Source organism: Nyctibius grandis, chromosome 4 (genome assembly GCF_013368605.1).
Source record: "Nyctibius grandis isolate bNycGra1 chromosome 4, bNycGra1.pri, whole genome shotgun sequence".
Taxonomy (NCBI): Eukaryota; Metazoa; Chordata; class Aves; order Nyctibiiformes; family Nyctibiidae; genus Nyctibius; species Nyctibius grandis.
In genome coordinates this window covers 70,612,906-70,628,705 of record NC_090661.1, presented here as the reverse complement: position 1 = coordinate 70,628,705, position 15,800 = coordinate 70,612,906, and the positions used below count along the sequence as shown (strand labels likewise).

General features: G+C 44.7%; 1 protein-coding gene across 1 annotated transcript in view; it reads left to right on the top strand.

The window, feature by feature from the left end:
• The window catches only part of LOC137661793 (phospholipase DDHD1-like), a 68,761-nt gene that overhangs the window by 31,501 nt on the left and 21,460 nt on the right, over nucleotides 1-15,800 (top strand). The window contains exons 6-8 of the mRNA XM_068397414.1: nucleotides 498-645; nucleotides 13,686-13,792; nucleotides 13,945-14,054. Coding sequence (XP_068253515.1) covers nucleotides 498-645; nucleotides 13,686-13,792; nucleotides 13,945-14,054 — 365 coding nt within the window. The remainder of the gene's footprint in view (nucleotides 1-497; nucleotides 646-13,685; nucleotides 13,793-13,944; nucleotides 14,055-15,800) is intronic.

Sequence of the window (15,800 nt, the reverse complement as noted above, 5' to 3'; positions counted from 1 at the left end):
GTTTTCCCTATCAAAATGAAAAATTGTACAGCTTTTCAACCAGCTCTCTGAACTGGGTCAGAGAAAGAATGACAACGTTTATCAGTTTTGTGGCCACATCATTTCCATGATCCATCCGTGCTGTGGAAGTAAGGTGGGGATGTGAGGAGGTTTAATGATTGAGACACACAGAAGAAGGGTATTGTGTTGTAAAAGTGGACGGACAACTATACAACTGCTTTCTAAAAAGTTGTTTTTCAAAACATCTCTGAAATCAGTTATCTTTACAGTGGAAATGGCCTGTTAATACATTGATACAATTAATATCACCTAGTTGCTCAAGTCTCTCAAGAGTTTCAAATTGCAGATATTTAAATATACATGCTATTTCTTTATGTATAATCTTATCTTCAAAATACTTTAATGTGTTGGTCTGAGACAAGTCAAGCTTCTGTCAACATATAAGACCATTGCACTTCATAGAATGTAACTGATCCAGGATAATGTTTTTTCTACAGCTTCAAGTAGTGGGACAAGGCTACATAGAGGCTATGTAGAAGAAGCTACGTTAGAAGACAAGCCACCACAAACTACTCACATTGTGTTTGTTGTGCATGGTATTGGGCAGAAAATGGACCAAGGAAGGATCATCAAAAATACAGCTATGTGAGTGCTTCGTAATATTTGCAGTACCAACTCTAGCCTGAATACAAGGCTGACGTTACAAATGACAGCAGACCCTTTGGTTTAAGCTATATCTTTTCCTGTTTCTTTCTCCTCTTCCCCTGAGTCATTAGTATTTCTGTTGTGAGTACACTGCTTTCTGTGTTAATTCAGATGTATGGGCCTCATGAGGGCAGCTGCAAGCCAGAAGAGCAAAGATATATTCTGTTTTCATCACCAACACTTGCGACTTTTAGGGGACTGACCCGTGAATTTCTAGCAGCTGTGGTCAGTGACTTCACTGAGTGGGGAGAGATTTTTCATTTACTCACAATCAAGGGGAATCTCCATTGTTCCTGCTGGTTGTCAGAATAGTGGGCAATTGAAGTGCATACTGGTAAGAGAGGGGGAATGGGGAGCTAGTGGGAATGTTGGCATTCCTTACTTCATGCTGTTGGAAGCTATTGCTGTGAGACTGCCCTTGGAATTCTGTGCATAGATGCCAGATGAAAAGTAAAACATGACTGAAAGCTTACCAGATCTTTTCATTGAATGTCTTTTGTGCAGACTGGTTTGCAATTGGTTTTTGGTTTGCCACTTGAGCTAACTCAGAAGGCCACTTAGGGTGCTGGTGAATGGGAAGAGAAACTCCTCAGCTATTGAGAATGCCATACCTGAGAAGATTTTTGAATCACAGAATCGCAGACTGGTTGGGGTTGGAAGGCACCTCTGGAGATCATGTAGTCCAACCCCCTGCCAAAGCAGGGTCACCCAGAGCACGTTGCATGGGGTCGTGTCCAGGCGGGTTTTGAATATCTCCAGAGAAGGAGACTCCCCACCCTCCCTGGGCAGCCTGTGCCAGTGCTCTGGCACCCTCACATTAAAGAAGTTCCTCCTCATATTCAGATGGAACTTCCCATGTTTCAGTTTGTGCCCATTGCCCCTTGTCCTGTCACTGGGCACCACTGAGAAGAGTCTGGCCCCATCCTCTTGACACCCACCCCTGAGGTATTTGTAAGCATTGATAAGATCCCCCCTTAGTCTTCTCTCCTCCAGGTTGAACAGACCCAGCTCCCTCAGCCTCTCCTCATAGGAGAGATGCTCCACTGCTCTGATCATATTTGTACCCTTCCGCTGGACTCTCTCCAGTAGTTCTTGGTCTTTCTTGAACTGGGGGGCCCAGAACTGGACACAGTTACTGCAGGTGTGGCCTCACCAGGGCTGTGTAGAGGGGCAGGATAACCTCCCTCGACCTGCTGGTCACACTCTTCCTAATGCACCCCAGGATGCCATTGGCCTTCCTGGCCACAAGGGCACATTGTTGGCTCATGGGGAAATTGTCCACCAGAACTCCCAGGTCCTTCTCTGCAGAATACTAGAAGAAATTGTAAAGTCTTGATGACAGCGTTGTGGGGGACAAAGTGGTGTTAACAAATGCTCCATTAGCTGAAAGAAGAGGCTAGAAAAGTGTTAATTGCAGGTAGGTGTTGTGCAGATGGTTTAGTACATGTGTCCCAAATAGTTCCATGTTCCATCAAAGTCAGCAGAAACAGTGACGTACCCAGTGACTTCTGTGAAAGTGTGTGTAGAGCGGGGATTGCTGATTTTCACAGAATCCCAGAATCAATCAGGTTGGAAGAGCCCTCTGGGATCATCGAGTCCAACCATTGCCCTGACACCACCATGTCAACTGTACCATAGCACTAAGTGCCATGTCCAGGCTTTTCTTAAACACCTCCAGAGATGGTGACTCCACCACCTCCCTGGGCAGCCCCTTCCAATGTCTAATGACCCTTGCTGAGAAGAAATGCTTCCTCATGTCCAACCTGAACCTCCCCTGGCGAAGCTTGAGGCTGTGTCTTCTTGTCCTAGCGCTAGTTGCCTGGGAGAAGAGGCAACTAGTTCTCCTAGTGGTAGGAGCTTTGTGGTAGGAGCTTTGTGAACTTCCCTTTAAATCTCCAATGGCAATGTAGGTCAGTGCTTGTGCCGTTGCTGTGGTGTGTACCATCACATCAGCAGGTTCCTGTGTTTGTTCAGCTCGTTGTTCTGCTCTGGTGTCCTCTGGTGTGGTAGAGTAGACCTTGATTTCACTGCTGCGTCATTTGTCATCTCAGACGAACAACCTGCTACTCCCTGCTCCACTTGGTCTGGCGCTTCACTTATCTTTTATTCATGTTGTTTAGGAGCAAGCAATCAAAACCAAAGAGAAAAGGATCCATAGCCCTTGATAAAAAGCTTGTTAGTCACCAAAATAAATGTAAAAACTTAAATTTTTGCAGGAGGCAATTACACTGGAAATGCAAATACCCTAAATTTAAGTTGCTGTTCTAACAGCGACAAGAAATGAAACTTCCACTTTGGAATCATTAAGGTTTTCTGCTTTTTCTTTCTCCCTACCCCATTTTTTATTGAACATATATACAGGGGTTCTATGGGTGGATTAACTTCAGCTCAGGACACAGTGCATAGGTGTTCATTCTGTCCTGCTTTAATTGGCAGCCCATTATGTGAAATCTTTTATCTAAAAGGGAAACAAGACTTTTTGTGCTTCAGTAAATCTCACCCATATCCTCAAGAAATATCAGACAGTATTGCATAGCCTTTTAAAATGCTAATTATTGGCATAAATTGTGTATTCTGTACAAAATCTGCAAATGAAAGCATCATTTTAGATGGAAGTGTCTCTCTATTTTTTTTAAATACCTTAAAACTTATCAGTGAAGAAGATCCCATATGTTCTAAGAAGAGATGTTAGAAGAAATGTCTGCCGGGCCCGCATGATGGCAGCTCTCACAAGGCGTACTAGCACTTTCTGTTAGCACCTTCATCTGTGATATGTGTGTGTATTTTTTTTTTTTCTTTGCATTAGGGACACAGGGAGTCAAATGTTGCCTTTTGAAAAAGGATGAAACACATAAGGAGAAATATTTTTTGACCGTTTACACTTTAAAGTAGAAGCTAAAGGGAAAAGACCTCGGTGTTTTTTTCCTTTTAAATCCATGTTCTTTAGTAGGAAACCTGTAGTTGCAGCCGTGCTAATTCTGTAACTTAAGCCGTAGGTCTGCCCATCAGTGTCACAGAATCCCAGACTCACAGAATCACTCAGGTTGGAAGAGCCCTCTGGGATCACCGAGTCCAACCATTGCCCTGACACCACCATGGCAACTAGACCATGGCACTAAGTGCCATGTCCAGTCTTTTCTTAAACACCTCCAGAGATGGGGACTCCATCACCTCCCTGGGCAGCCCCTTCCAATGGCTAATGACCTTTGCTGAGAAGAAATGCTTCCTAATGTCCAACCTGAACCTGAGCTGGCGAAGCTTGAGGCTGTGTCCTCTTGTCCTATCACTAGTTACCTGGGAGAAGAGGCCGACTCCCATTCCACTACACCCTCCCTTCAGGTAGTTGTTTCTTCCCTCACCAATCTCTGGGTGCCACCAGCGGATGTAGGAGGCACCGTCAGCCCTCAGAGCTCATCATGGTCTTGGGCTGCATGCAGCTTTGAAGGACTTGGATGTCACTCATGACATACGTGTGCAGGTGTGGGAGCCCTGGGGTAGGTGGGGTGTGTGTACCTTAGAAATAGAAAGTTGCTTTTGGTTGAGGCCTCAGGACATCTGGCAGGACACGTTCCTCTGTGGAATGCCACCGGTCTTCTCGATGGGCTCTGGGACACGGCTGGGGAGGGAACAGAGACGAGGCAGGCTGGCCGAGGCAAACTCCATGACACCTTGCCTTGTTTTGGTATGGTGCTTGGAGGGACTCTGGGATCTTGTTCAGGTGCTTTTCCTTTCTACCATCCACAAAAGAAATCTCTTGTGCATTTTGTCTTTGTCACATACATTTATCGTTGCTTCTTTTGGGGTTTGTTCTACACTGGGATGAAACTTTTGTATTTATTTCAACCTGTGTGAGAGCAACACTTCAGTTCATAGCACAAAACCAAAGCCTCATTTGAAAAGTGGTCCTAAAAGAAATAAAAAGAAAGAAAAGTGCAAAAATACAGCTTATAACCCAGACAGGGAATACTCTGTCTGTAACCCAGGCTGGTGTGAGACCCTACCAGAGCTCATTTGATGTGCTCTGTCCTCAGGTTACTGCATCGAGAAGGAATTGGTGCAGCTTACGTGATGCATCTGCATCATTAGGCAGATCCTGTTGGTTACAGAGGTGAAAACAGAACCCTGCTTCCAGGGTAATTTAAAATTATATGCGCTAATTTCATTAAGGAATGCAGTTCAATCTAATCATTGACGTGGTTAGAGGCTGTGGTCGCAGGGTGTCCTGTGAGTAGGTAAATGGAGAAGATGCATTTTATCGATGCTTGAATGAACAGGGCTTTGGTAGATGTGACATGATTTTGTTTCTTCACAGTGTAGTTAAACACATTTATTACCTAAATGTAGCGCGGCAGCTGGTACAACAAGCTGCTCCTGTCAGTGCTGATATTAACTGCAGAACTTGTCTGGGAAGAGACAGTACCTGCCTCCTCCAGGCTGGAACGGTGATTCAGCTGACCTAGTGTGAACAGAATAACGTGCTGTGAGCCGCTTTGGGAGCGTGGGGATGGTTATTTAAGGAAGAAGATAATATATTCTGTATTTCTGTGTGATATAAACTGAGATACCATGGCATAATGTACTTAATTGGATTTTTTTTTATGTGCCATCAGGTTCAGTATTCTGGAATTACTAGGTTTCTGATAAGGTACAATGTTATCTTTAAAAAAAAAAAAACAAAACCCAAAAAACCCCACAAAACATTTTTGATCTCCTTTTATTTTACTGTACACACTTTTGTATTATTATTTGAAATATTTTTTCCCTGAAGCCTAATCTCTGATTTTGTTAAACTTATGCTTCTAGATTGGGAGGAGATCCTTACACATATTAAATAGAATTTAGGAATGTTACTATCCATGTTTCCAACCTCCTTTAAAAAAATCCTGTTCTTTTACCTGACTTAGCTAAAGGTCAGACCTTTAGGCTGACCCTCTAAATTTCATCAGCTCCTGTGCTTGAAAAACTAAATGAAGTAGCTGCTCTGTGTATTTCCATAATAGCTGTAATGTTGTGACGCTTCTTGGCTGCTCTTACCCTAAAGCTGGTATCTGTCTGCCTCTGTCTGAATCTCCTGTTTTGATTCGAAAATTATATTTGCCCGTGCTGCTGCTCGTGGCACAAAACTTGCTGCCTGGACAAGCAACATCATCTTGGCGTTCCATAATCACCAATTACATTTTTATTGCAAGTCCCATTAGAAAGTATTTTAATTGTGGATTATCATTATAATAATTACTTCAGAATAGCTATTTTGGTAAATTTCCAGTGGTATGCAAGCCCTTGCAGAGTGCAGAACCTATCAGAGGCCTTTCAGTGCATTAAAAATGCACTGCTGGAATCTTAAATCAAGATTTCATGTAAAATTTTTCCTATAATTTTTAGCTTTTCAGATATTTGGTAGTTTTGCTTATTTTCCATTTAAATGCTTGCATTGCATTAAATACATGTTACATGTTTGTTTTCCATTCTTCAATGCTGGTAATAATTAATTGTATATTCTTGTGAAATTAAGTGTCCAAATGGTAAAAATTGTCTTAGAAGTTTCAACTTGAGCTTGTCTTCCAAGCTAAATGAGAAGTTCAGCCCAAGAGGTAAAAGGTGATAGTTAGGGCATTAAATACTCTCGTAAGAGCTTGTTTTGTGTACATTTATTAATTACCTAACACATGACTGCATAGTGGATGGAAGCTGTAACAGCCTGTTGAGGACTTCCAGGTATCTCTAGATGTATTCTCATTCTCATCCTCCCTCTATCCCTCATTTCTGCCTGGTGCTGCCCTTTCCTTGCCCACACCAGCACGACTGTCCATATGATCCCATTGTAAACTGGATCCCGTCTGGGTCGGGCTTACTTTGGTTGCATCCTAGAATTTCCATCTTTCTTTGAAAGTAAAACCAGTCTGCATGTGTCTTAGAGCAGCAGTCTTAATGTGCTCTGCTCTGAGAGCAGATGAATCCCTGAAGAGCAGTGGCAGAAGATGACTTGTGTCTTGCAGTTGCTCTTTGAAATCTGCCTAGAGTAAGGCTTGAGTTTGCATTTCTGCGGTGCAGCTGAGCTTTTGAAAACAGCTTCCCTTTCATTTCCTCTGGCTTGAGCAGATCTCGGTTTTTATTACTCATGCCCGCTACTCTCACTTGGACTTACCAAACATAGCTCAAGCCAGCCCTGAGTTTCCTCAATAACTCATAGTATTATTTCCTCAAAGAGGCAGTGAGTGCTGCCCTCCATTTGGAACTCCAGAGTGGTGAAAGTTGGGGAATGCTTTAGAGCATAATTTACCAGTTGTGTCACCAAAAACCAGGAATGGATCCACATGGTTTTGCAGGCAATAGCAAGAGTTTAGTTTTTTTTGTGGGGACATCCCGTTGATATCCAACTGTGTTCAGTTTTGGGCCCCTTACTACAAGAAAGACATTGAGGTGCTGGAGCGAGTCCAGAGAAGGGCAACGAAGCTGGTGAAGGGTCTGGAGAAAAAGTCTGATGAGGAGTGGCTGAGGGACCTGGGGGTGTTTAGTCTGGAGAACAGGAGGCTGAGGGGAGACCTGATCACTCTCTACAACTGCCTGAAAGGAGGGTGTAGCGAGGTGGGGGTCGGTCTCTTCTCCCAGGTAACAAGTGATAGGACGAGAGGAAACGGCCTCAAGTTGTGCCAGGGGAGGTTTAGATTGGTATCAGGAAAAACTTCCCCGAAAGGGTTGTCAAGTGTTGGAACAGGCTGCCCAGGGCAGTGGTGGTGTGTGCTGAGGGACATGGGTTAGTGGTTGACTTTGTAGTGTTAGGTTAATGGTTGGACTCGATGACCTTAAAGGTCCTTTCCAACCAAGACAATTCTGCGATTCTGTGATTGCCCTATCTGTTAACTCAAGAGGTCAGAGTAAGAAGTTGGCTGGTGTAACGCTTTTTGCATTAAAAACCATTCCCTTTTTCTTGGCTATGGATTATGTGACTGAAGAGAGTCTGCAAAGACGACTTGGGAATAAAATGAGTAACATCTTCAAGCCTTCAGGCATTTTGCTCTGTTACCAGCTATCAAGGTCATTTTATAAAATTTGTGAACTAGCTGAAGCTAACTTGCTTGTAGCTCTCCAGTTTTTAACGTAGTATTTGTGAATGCTCCACAAGAGTAAAATTAGTAGCATAATGCAGCAATAATCGTAAATATGTTAATATATCTCAGGAATACACTTGCTTAAGCAAGGATGTATACCTGTGAAAATATGGTTTTATTATTTGTTATTTTAATTAGAGAAAGGCAGCCAAGCACATTTTATTTATGGTGAGTCTGAAAGTATCTTATTTTCAGGCCATTACTTCTTGCATGGAAAATAGTAATATGTCAAAACCCTTTCTGAGGTATGCATTGCATCTGCACCTGAGTGATTTTTTTCTCTTAGAAAGATAATAAATTTTAGTTGTTCCCATGTGTTTTGATGTATAGATTTAAATAATTGTTGCTCTGGGGTCAGTATGTCAACATCCATTTGTATTGGAAAGGAGAAGAATTCTCTGCTTGTTTAAATGAGGATTTATTACTTCAGTTGCTGTTATATTTAGTAAGTTAGTAGAGGGACTTGCCATCTAATAAAATAGCTCAAAATATTTATTTTTAAAAAGCCAGAAGAAGGAAAAAGCAAGACTTTACAGCAGAACAGATAAGCATGTGTATAGCAGGTATATATTGTGGGGTCTTGCATGTGAGTGTAGCCACATGGCTTGGCAATTACACCGCAATTTTTATTAGAATTTATAATACAAAATTGTTGATCAGAATCAGTGGGAGATGTTGAATAGTGCCATTGGCTGTAAATGAGGTGTGTTGCACTGGGAATTGTTCTGCTGGTGTGCTTTAATGCCTCCGTGATTCCTGTGATCAGGAGATTGGTGTGACATTGGAGAAGAGATTGGAGAAGAGGAGGCTCCGAGGTGACCTTATTGCAGTCTACAACTACCTGAAGGGAGGTAGTAGCACAGTGGGAGTCGGCCTCTTCTCCCGGGCAACCAGCGATAGGACAAGAGGACACAGCCTCAGGCTTCGCCAGGGGAGGTTCAGGTTGGACATTAGGAAGCATTTCTTCTCAGCAAGGGTGTCACGGTTTAAAGCTGGGCTGGCGATTAAACCTGCAGCAGACGCTCTCTGTTAACCCTCCCCCCCCACCCGAAGGGAAAGGGAAAGGGAAAAGGGAGAGAGACTTACGGGTTGGAAAGTTAAAACAGTTTTAATAAACCTATAATAATGAAAAAAAAAGTATAATAATAATATTGGAATAATCAAATATATACAAATATATATACAAAACCAAGATCGAGCTCCCCCGATGTCAGCAACGTCACCACCGGCACTGCAGGGCAGGCTCCGGGAAGGCCCAGGCTGGGCCTAGCGACGGTCGAGAGCTGGATTCAGGGATGCACAGATCAGGATCGGGGGCAGCAGGAAAACAGTCGGAGTCCTCCTTGGACACCGGCCATAGCAGAAAGAGCAAGCCAAGAGCAAGAGGGACGAGACCCTCGTGATCCCCCCGCTTTATACCGAGAATGACGTGTATGGGATGGAATACCCTCGTTGGTCAATTTTGGGTCACCTGCCCTGTCTGCTCCCCGCTGCAGCTGCGACCCCCCTTCGGCTTTTCACTTGTAAGCAGTGAGGAATTCAGCGGTGACCTTGGTTTCTCTAAGAAAAAAGTACAGCAAGAGCCTTACTGCACAACATCCCTACCGGTGCCTCAGCGATAACTACAAACTTCGAGCGTTATCAGTCCTGGAAGCAGACACTGTCTGCAAAAACATGCAGTTAGTTTCAGAAAGTGCAGTTATTTAGAGGAGACTTAGCTGAAAGTAAAAATCACTGAAAGGAAAATCGGCCTGGTTTAGGCCAAACCAGGACAAAGGGTCATTAGCCATTGGAAGGGGCTGCCCAGGGAGGTGGTGGAGTCACCATTTCTGGAGGGGTTTAAGAAAAGCCTGGACATGGCACTTAGTGCCATGGTCTAGTTGCCATGGTGGTGTCAGGGCAATGGTTGGAGTCGATGATCCCAGAGGTCTCTTCCAACCTGATTGATTCTGTGATTAGTATGAAGGTATTTCCTGGTTCCTTCACTTAATCGTTGCTGTGTTGGATTCTGTGCTTTTTTCATACAACGTTTCTATGCTTTTACTGCGTTTAAGCCAAGCAGCTTTAGGTCGCTGCTTGGCTGGTTTCCTGCTCAACGAACTGTTTCTGAATTCATCTTAGCTGCCCACCGTCCTCTTCATGCAGAGAAAGTTAAGCTGACTTGGCAATACCAAAAAATTTTTAGCATTTCCAGAGAATATTCATTTAGATTTTAGGTCCCTACATTTCCTTATGCTGGGAATCATCTGATGTTCAGACAGGCGTATTTCTCTCTTGTTCTGGGTACTCAGAGACTCCAGGAATGTTAATGGATTTACTGAATTTTTATCTTCTTGATAATATAGAAATTATATGCGGCTGAAGTTGGGCTCTCAAATAATTGTGTCCTCAGAGGCAGTTTGTGTGGGGTGGGTTGTTCTGTGCTTTGCAAGGCTAGGTCAGTTCAGGCCTTAAATTAAGCCTGATTTAAGCAGATCCTCTTGCTGATTTTTTGTCCCCCTCCACATGGCAAGGACATTCTGCTTTACTTAAACCTTTGCCATCTTGCTGAACTAGAGACTGGGAGATTAGGAGTGCAATCAAACCAGGCGTTAAGAATAGAGATGCTGATTAGTTGCAGTTCTTGGCTGTTTGGTCAGGCCATCAGTAACTGCTTTGGAAGAAAGTGTGTGAAGGATGCTCCCCTTTTTCCCCCCCTTTTTCCCCCCCTTTTTCCCCCCCTTTTTCCCCCCCTTTTTCCCCCCCTTTTTCCCCCCCTTTTTCCCCCCCTTTTTCCCCCCCTTTTTCCCCCCCTTTTTCCCCCCCTTTTTCCCCCCCTTTTTCCCTCCCTTTTTCCCCCCCTTTTTCCCCCTCTTCCTCCCTTCATCAGAAAGTAGTTGTAACTTATGGAGAAGTGTTTTGACCACCTGCTTCAAAAATTTGGTGCATCGTTGATCTGCTTTTTTAATAGCATAATGTGCTTTCCCTGGCAAAAACGTGTTCAAGAAGAATTCATTATCTTTGTAGCAAGTGTTTTTTGCAAGGCATTGGCTTTCATGGCCCTTCCTCAGTGAAGTGTTTCTCTCTCGCTGTGCAGCTGGTAAGGCTGAAGTAAAACCATGGAAGGCATTTTGCCCAAAGCCACCGTGACATCTCTCTGCAGCCCTCAGCAGCTGCTGGTGATGGCTGAAATTCGGCTCCACGTTCGTTCCACCAGACACATCCACCTTCAGCTCTCCCGCACAGCCTAAATCCCGCTACTCAGCTGCGTCCCAACGGGGCGACAGCTGCACTGTGAGATGAGGAACAAATTTTGTCAACGCTTCTTCCTTTTTATCTGTATCGTCACCTCCGGTGGAAACCTCGTGGAGGAGATTTGGGAAGCTCCTGACTTCATCTTGCAGTGACCTGCTGCGTACTGCTGACTGCTTTAAAGGGGGGTGAAACTCTAGGCAGGACTTTGGCGGAGTTGTCTATAGGGGATCGCCATGTCGGTGCAGACGGTGTTTTGCTCATCAAGTGGAGCAGCTTAAGCAATTGCTGTCTCAGGTGTTGGTAGTGATTTAGATTGGGTCAGGGCAATGCCAAGCACAAATAGAGGCTGGGCAGAGAATGGATTGAGAGCAGCCCTGAGGAGAAGGACGTGGGGGTGATGGGTGACGAGAAGCTCACCATGAGCTGGCAACATGCGCTTGCAGCCCAGAAAGCCAACTGCATCCTGGGCTGCATCCCCAGCAGCGTGGCCAGCAGGGCGAGGGAGTGGATTCTGCCCCTCTGCTCCGCTCTCGTGAGACCCCCCCCTGCAGTGCTGCGTCCAGCTCTGGGGGCCCCAACAGAAGAAGGACACAGAGCTGTTGGAGTGAGTCCAGAGGAGGCCATGAAGATGCTCAGAGGGCTGGAGCACCTCTGCTCTGGAGACAGGCTGAGAGAGCTGGGGCTGTTTGGCCTGGAGAAGAGAAGGCTCCAGGGAGACCTTCTAGCACCTTCCAGTACCTGAAGGGGCTACAGGAAAGCTGGAGAGGGGCTTTTTACAAGGGCATGGAGAGACAGGATGAGGGGGGACGGTTTTAAACTGAAAGAGGGGATGATTTAGATGAGATACGAGGAAGAAATGATTTGCTGTGAGGGTGGTGAGACCCTGGCCCAGGTTGCCCAGAGAAGCTGTGGCTGCCCCCTCCCTGGCAGTGTTCAAGGCCAGGTTGGATGGGGCTTTGAGCAACCTGGTCTGCTGGAAGGTGTCCCTGCCCGTGGCAGGGGCTGGAACTAGATGATCTTTAAGGTCCCTTCCAACCCAAACTATTCTGTGATTTAGGCTAAACTATCTCATTTCTGATGTGGGAGAACAAAGGAACATTAAGATATTCAAGGCAAGTGTCTCAGCTAGGGCGTTAAACTAACTAAACCACATTTGGACTGGTAGAAGTACAGATGGGAGATTAGTGTCATCATGCCTGTCGTTGTAGCAATCATCAAAAGGGGTTTGCTTTGAAAATAGGAAAAAAAGAAAAACCCAACATGTTGAAACTCTGGGCTTTGCCTCAGAAATGCTGAAAAGCATCATTGCTGCCCTTCGGTCAGATTTAGTTTGTTGTGCTCATCTTCAAAAATGCTAATTCCATTGGGACCCAAGATTAATGTAAAGGAAAGAGAGGAAAATATAACGCTGTTTCAGTTTGGTTGCTGAATGTATGTGATACAATGCATGGATATGTCACTATCTTGTATAATTTCGGACTGGTTTTAATTTTTTGCTGATCAGTCTTTCACACAACACTAGTAAAGCAGCACTTTTAAAAGAATATAACATACCATTATTCCCCTTCTTCCCCAAATAACAGAGAGGGTCAGATATACTTTGGTTTTTAGGTATTTTAAGTTTCTCACATCCCTTGAGAGAGGTGCCTCAATGTTCACGTTCAGATATGCTTTAAAAAGGAAAAGTCTTTTAAAAGGACAGTTAGCCTGTCCATCTGCTACTGCAAGTTGAAACACTAGTAAGTGATCCTGTTTCTCACTCAGAGCCCTCAAGCCTTCCAATTTGATATGTAAAATTAAAATAAAATACTGACTTTTCAAGCAATATTTTTCATATTTTAAAAGAATAGTGTTTAAAAGAACTAAATTCTCTTTCTTTTACATACTGAGGAGGCTCAGAGGTGACCTTATTGCAGTCTACAACTACCTGAAGGGAGGTTGTAGGGGAGTGGGAGTCGGCCTCTTCTCCCAGGCAACCAGCGATAGGACAAGAGGACACAGCCTCAAGCTTCGCCAGGGGAGGTTCAGGTTGGACATAAGGAAGCGTTTCTTCTCAGCAAGGGTCATTAGCCATTGGAAGGGGCTGCCCAGGGAGATGGTGGAGTCACCATCTCTGGCGGGGTTTAAGAAAAGCCTGGACATGGCACTTAGTGCCATGGTCTAGTTGCCATGGTGGTGTCAGGGCAATGGTTGGACTCGATGATCCCAGAGGGCTCTTCCAACCTGGTTGATTCTGTGATTCCGATTCTGTGATTCTACTGGTTGATTTCAGTGGATTCCAGATTTCAAGGCAGCAGTAAAATTCTTAATTTACATTCTACCCCAAACCCACCAGAGTTAACAGGTATCTTTCAGATGAATTTAGGTGGTATATTTTAAGCCCACAGTATAATACATTTAAAGTTGTTTAAACTCTTTCTTTTGAGCATGTAATGTAATTTTTCATTCTATGAGAATTTAAGTAGTTTATAACAAAAGCATGAGGTGAGGTTATTACCTGTGTTAGCAAGCATTGCTGTATTTGAACAGTAGAAATGTAAAAATGTGTTTTTCCTGGATGCGTTGGCTTTATTTGACAAGAGCACTAACAGTAGTCCTTACAGCAGCATGTTCCTTTTTTCTTTTCTTTTTTTATAGGATGAGAGATAATGTAAGAAAAATAAAGGAAAAGTATTTTTCCAATCTTGCAACGCACGTTGAATTTCTCCCGGTGGAATGGAGATCAAAACTTACCCTCGATGGAGGTACATTATTACTTACTTACTGGTCCTTTTGCTGTTCCAGTAGCTGCAGTCTGCAAAATCGTCCCCAGAAGTTTCATGCCGTGCTCTCTGCACGTGCCTTGTTTGGATTTTATTATTCTCCTGCATGTAACTCGAGTCTCTTTTTTTTCCAGACACTGTGGACTCAATTACTTCAGATAGAGTACGACGAGCTTTAAGGGATGTGCTGAACAGCACCACGATGGATATCATGTATTACGCAAGTCCTCGTTACAGAGATGAAGTAAGTGTGATTATGTATAAGTTTTACTAGAGCAGGGTATAGAGGCTGAAACGGACTGGACTTAGGAATGTAAGAGGTTTCACAGAATCACAGAATGGTTAAGGGTTGGAAGGCACCTCTGGAGATCATCCAGTCCAACCCCCTGCCAAAGCAGGGTCACCCAGAGTGTGTTGCATGAGGTCGTGTCCAGGTGGGTTTTGAATATCTCCAGAGAAGGAGACTCCCCACCCTCCCTGGGCAGCCTGTGCCAGTGCTCTGGCACCCTCAGAGGAAAGAAGTTCCTCCTCATATTCCGATGGAACTTCCCATGTTTCAGCTTGTGCTCACTGCCCCTTGTCCTGTTACTGGGCACCACTGAGAAGAGTCTGGCCCCCTCCTCTTGACACCCACCCCTGAGGTATTTGTAAGTGTTGATAAGATCCCCCCTCAGTCTTCTCTTCTCCAGGCTGAACAGACCCAGCTCTCTCAGCATCTCCTCATAAGAGAGATGCTCCAGTCCTCTGATCATCTTTGTAGCCCTTTGCTGGACTCTCTCCAGTAATTCCTTGTCTTTCTAGAACTGGGGGGTCCAGAACTGCACATAGTTACTCCAGATGTGGCCTCACCAGGGCAGTGTAGAGGGGCAGGATAACCTCCCTCGACCTGCTGGTCACACTCTTCCTAATGCACCCCAGGACACCATTGGCCTTCCTGGCCACAGGGGCACATTGCTGGCTCATGGTGAGCTTGTTGTCCACCAGAACACCCAGGTCCTTCTCTGCAGAGCTGCTCTCCAGTAGGAGAGACCCTGCGTAAAGAGTACTAACACTTTGTAGGTATTCAGTAGTCATCCATAGTAATCAAAATAGAGTTTTAAGAGTGAGAGGAGCAGAGAAACAGCAAAAAGTACAGTCAATGTCATTTCTTTAGAGCAGAAATGGCTGTCTAAAATGGGTCTGTATCAGCAGCTTAGAAATGGGAAGGTTTTTTACGACATTTTCATGCATCTGCCCATTCAGAGCAATGGGAGTCCATAGAGCCGAGATTCTTCATACCTCTTGCAAAATGTGTGCACATTTGTCATTTCATTTGTGTCAGATGGGATGGCAGCATGTGTAAACATGCCCAAGGCAGTTTTAATGCGTTTGTGTACGTTTGCCTTGCAGGAAAAGCAAGATAGCCCTCAGCTACCTGTTTGTTGGGGGATTGTTCATATATTGGCAGCTCCCATCTTACACTTCAAGAAAGATGTTGAGGTGTTGGAGCGAGTGCAGAGGAGGGCAGCCAAGCTGTTGAAGGGTCTGGAGGGTGTGACCTCTGAGGAACGGCTGAGGGAGCTGGGTTTGTTTAGCCTGGAGAAGAGGAGGCTCAGAGGTGACCTTATTGCAGTCTACAACTACCTGAAGGGAGGTTGTAGCGCAGTGGGAGTTGGCCTCTTCTCCCAGGCAACCAGCGATAGGACAAGAGGACACAGTGTCAAGCTTCGCCAGGGGAGGTTCAGGTTGGACATAAGGAAGCGTTTCTTCTCAGCAAGGGTCATTAGCCATTGGAAGGGGCTGCCCAGGGAGGTGGTGGAGTCCCCATCTCTGGAGGTGTTTAAGAAAAGCCTGGACATGGCACTTAGTGCCATGGTCTAGTTGGCATGGTGGTGTCAGGGCAATGGTTGGACTCGATGATCCCAGAGGGCTCTTCCAACCTGATTGATTCTGTGATTCTGTATTCAGACTGCATTGATAAATCTTAGAACTTTCTCAAAGCAAAGTTGTA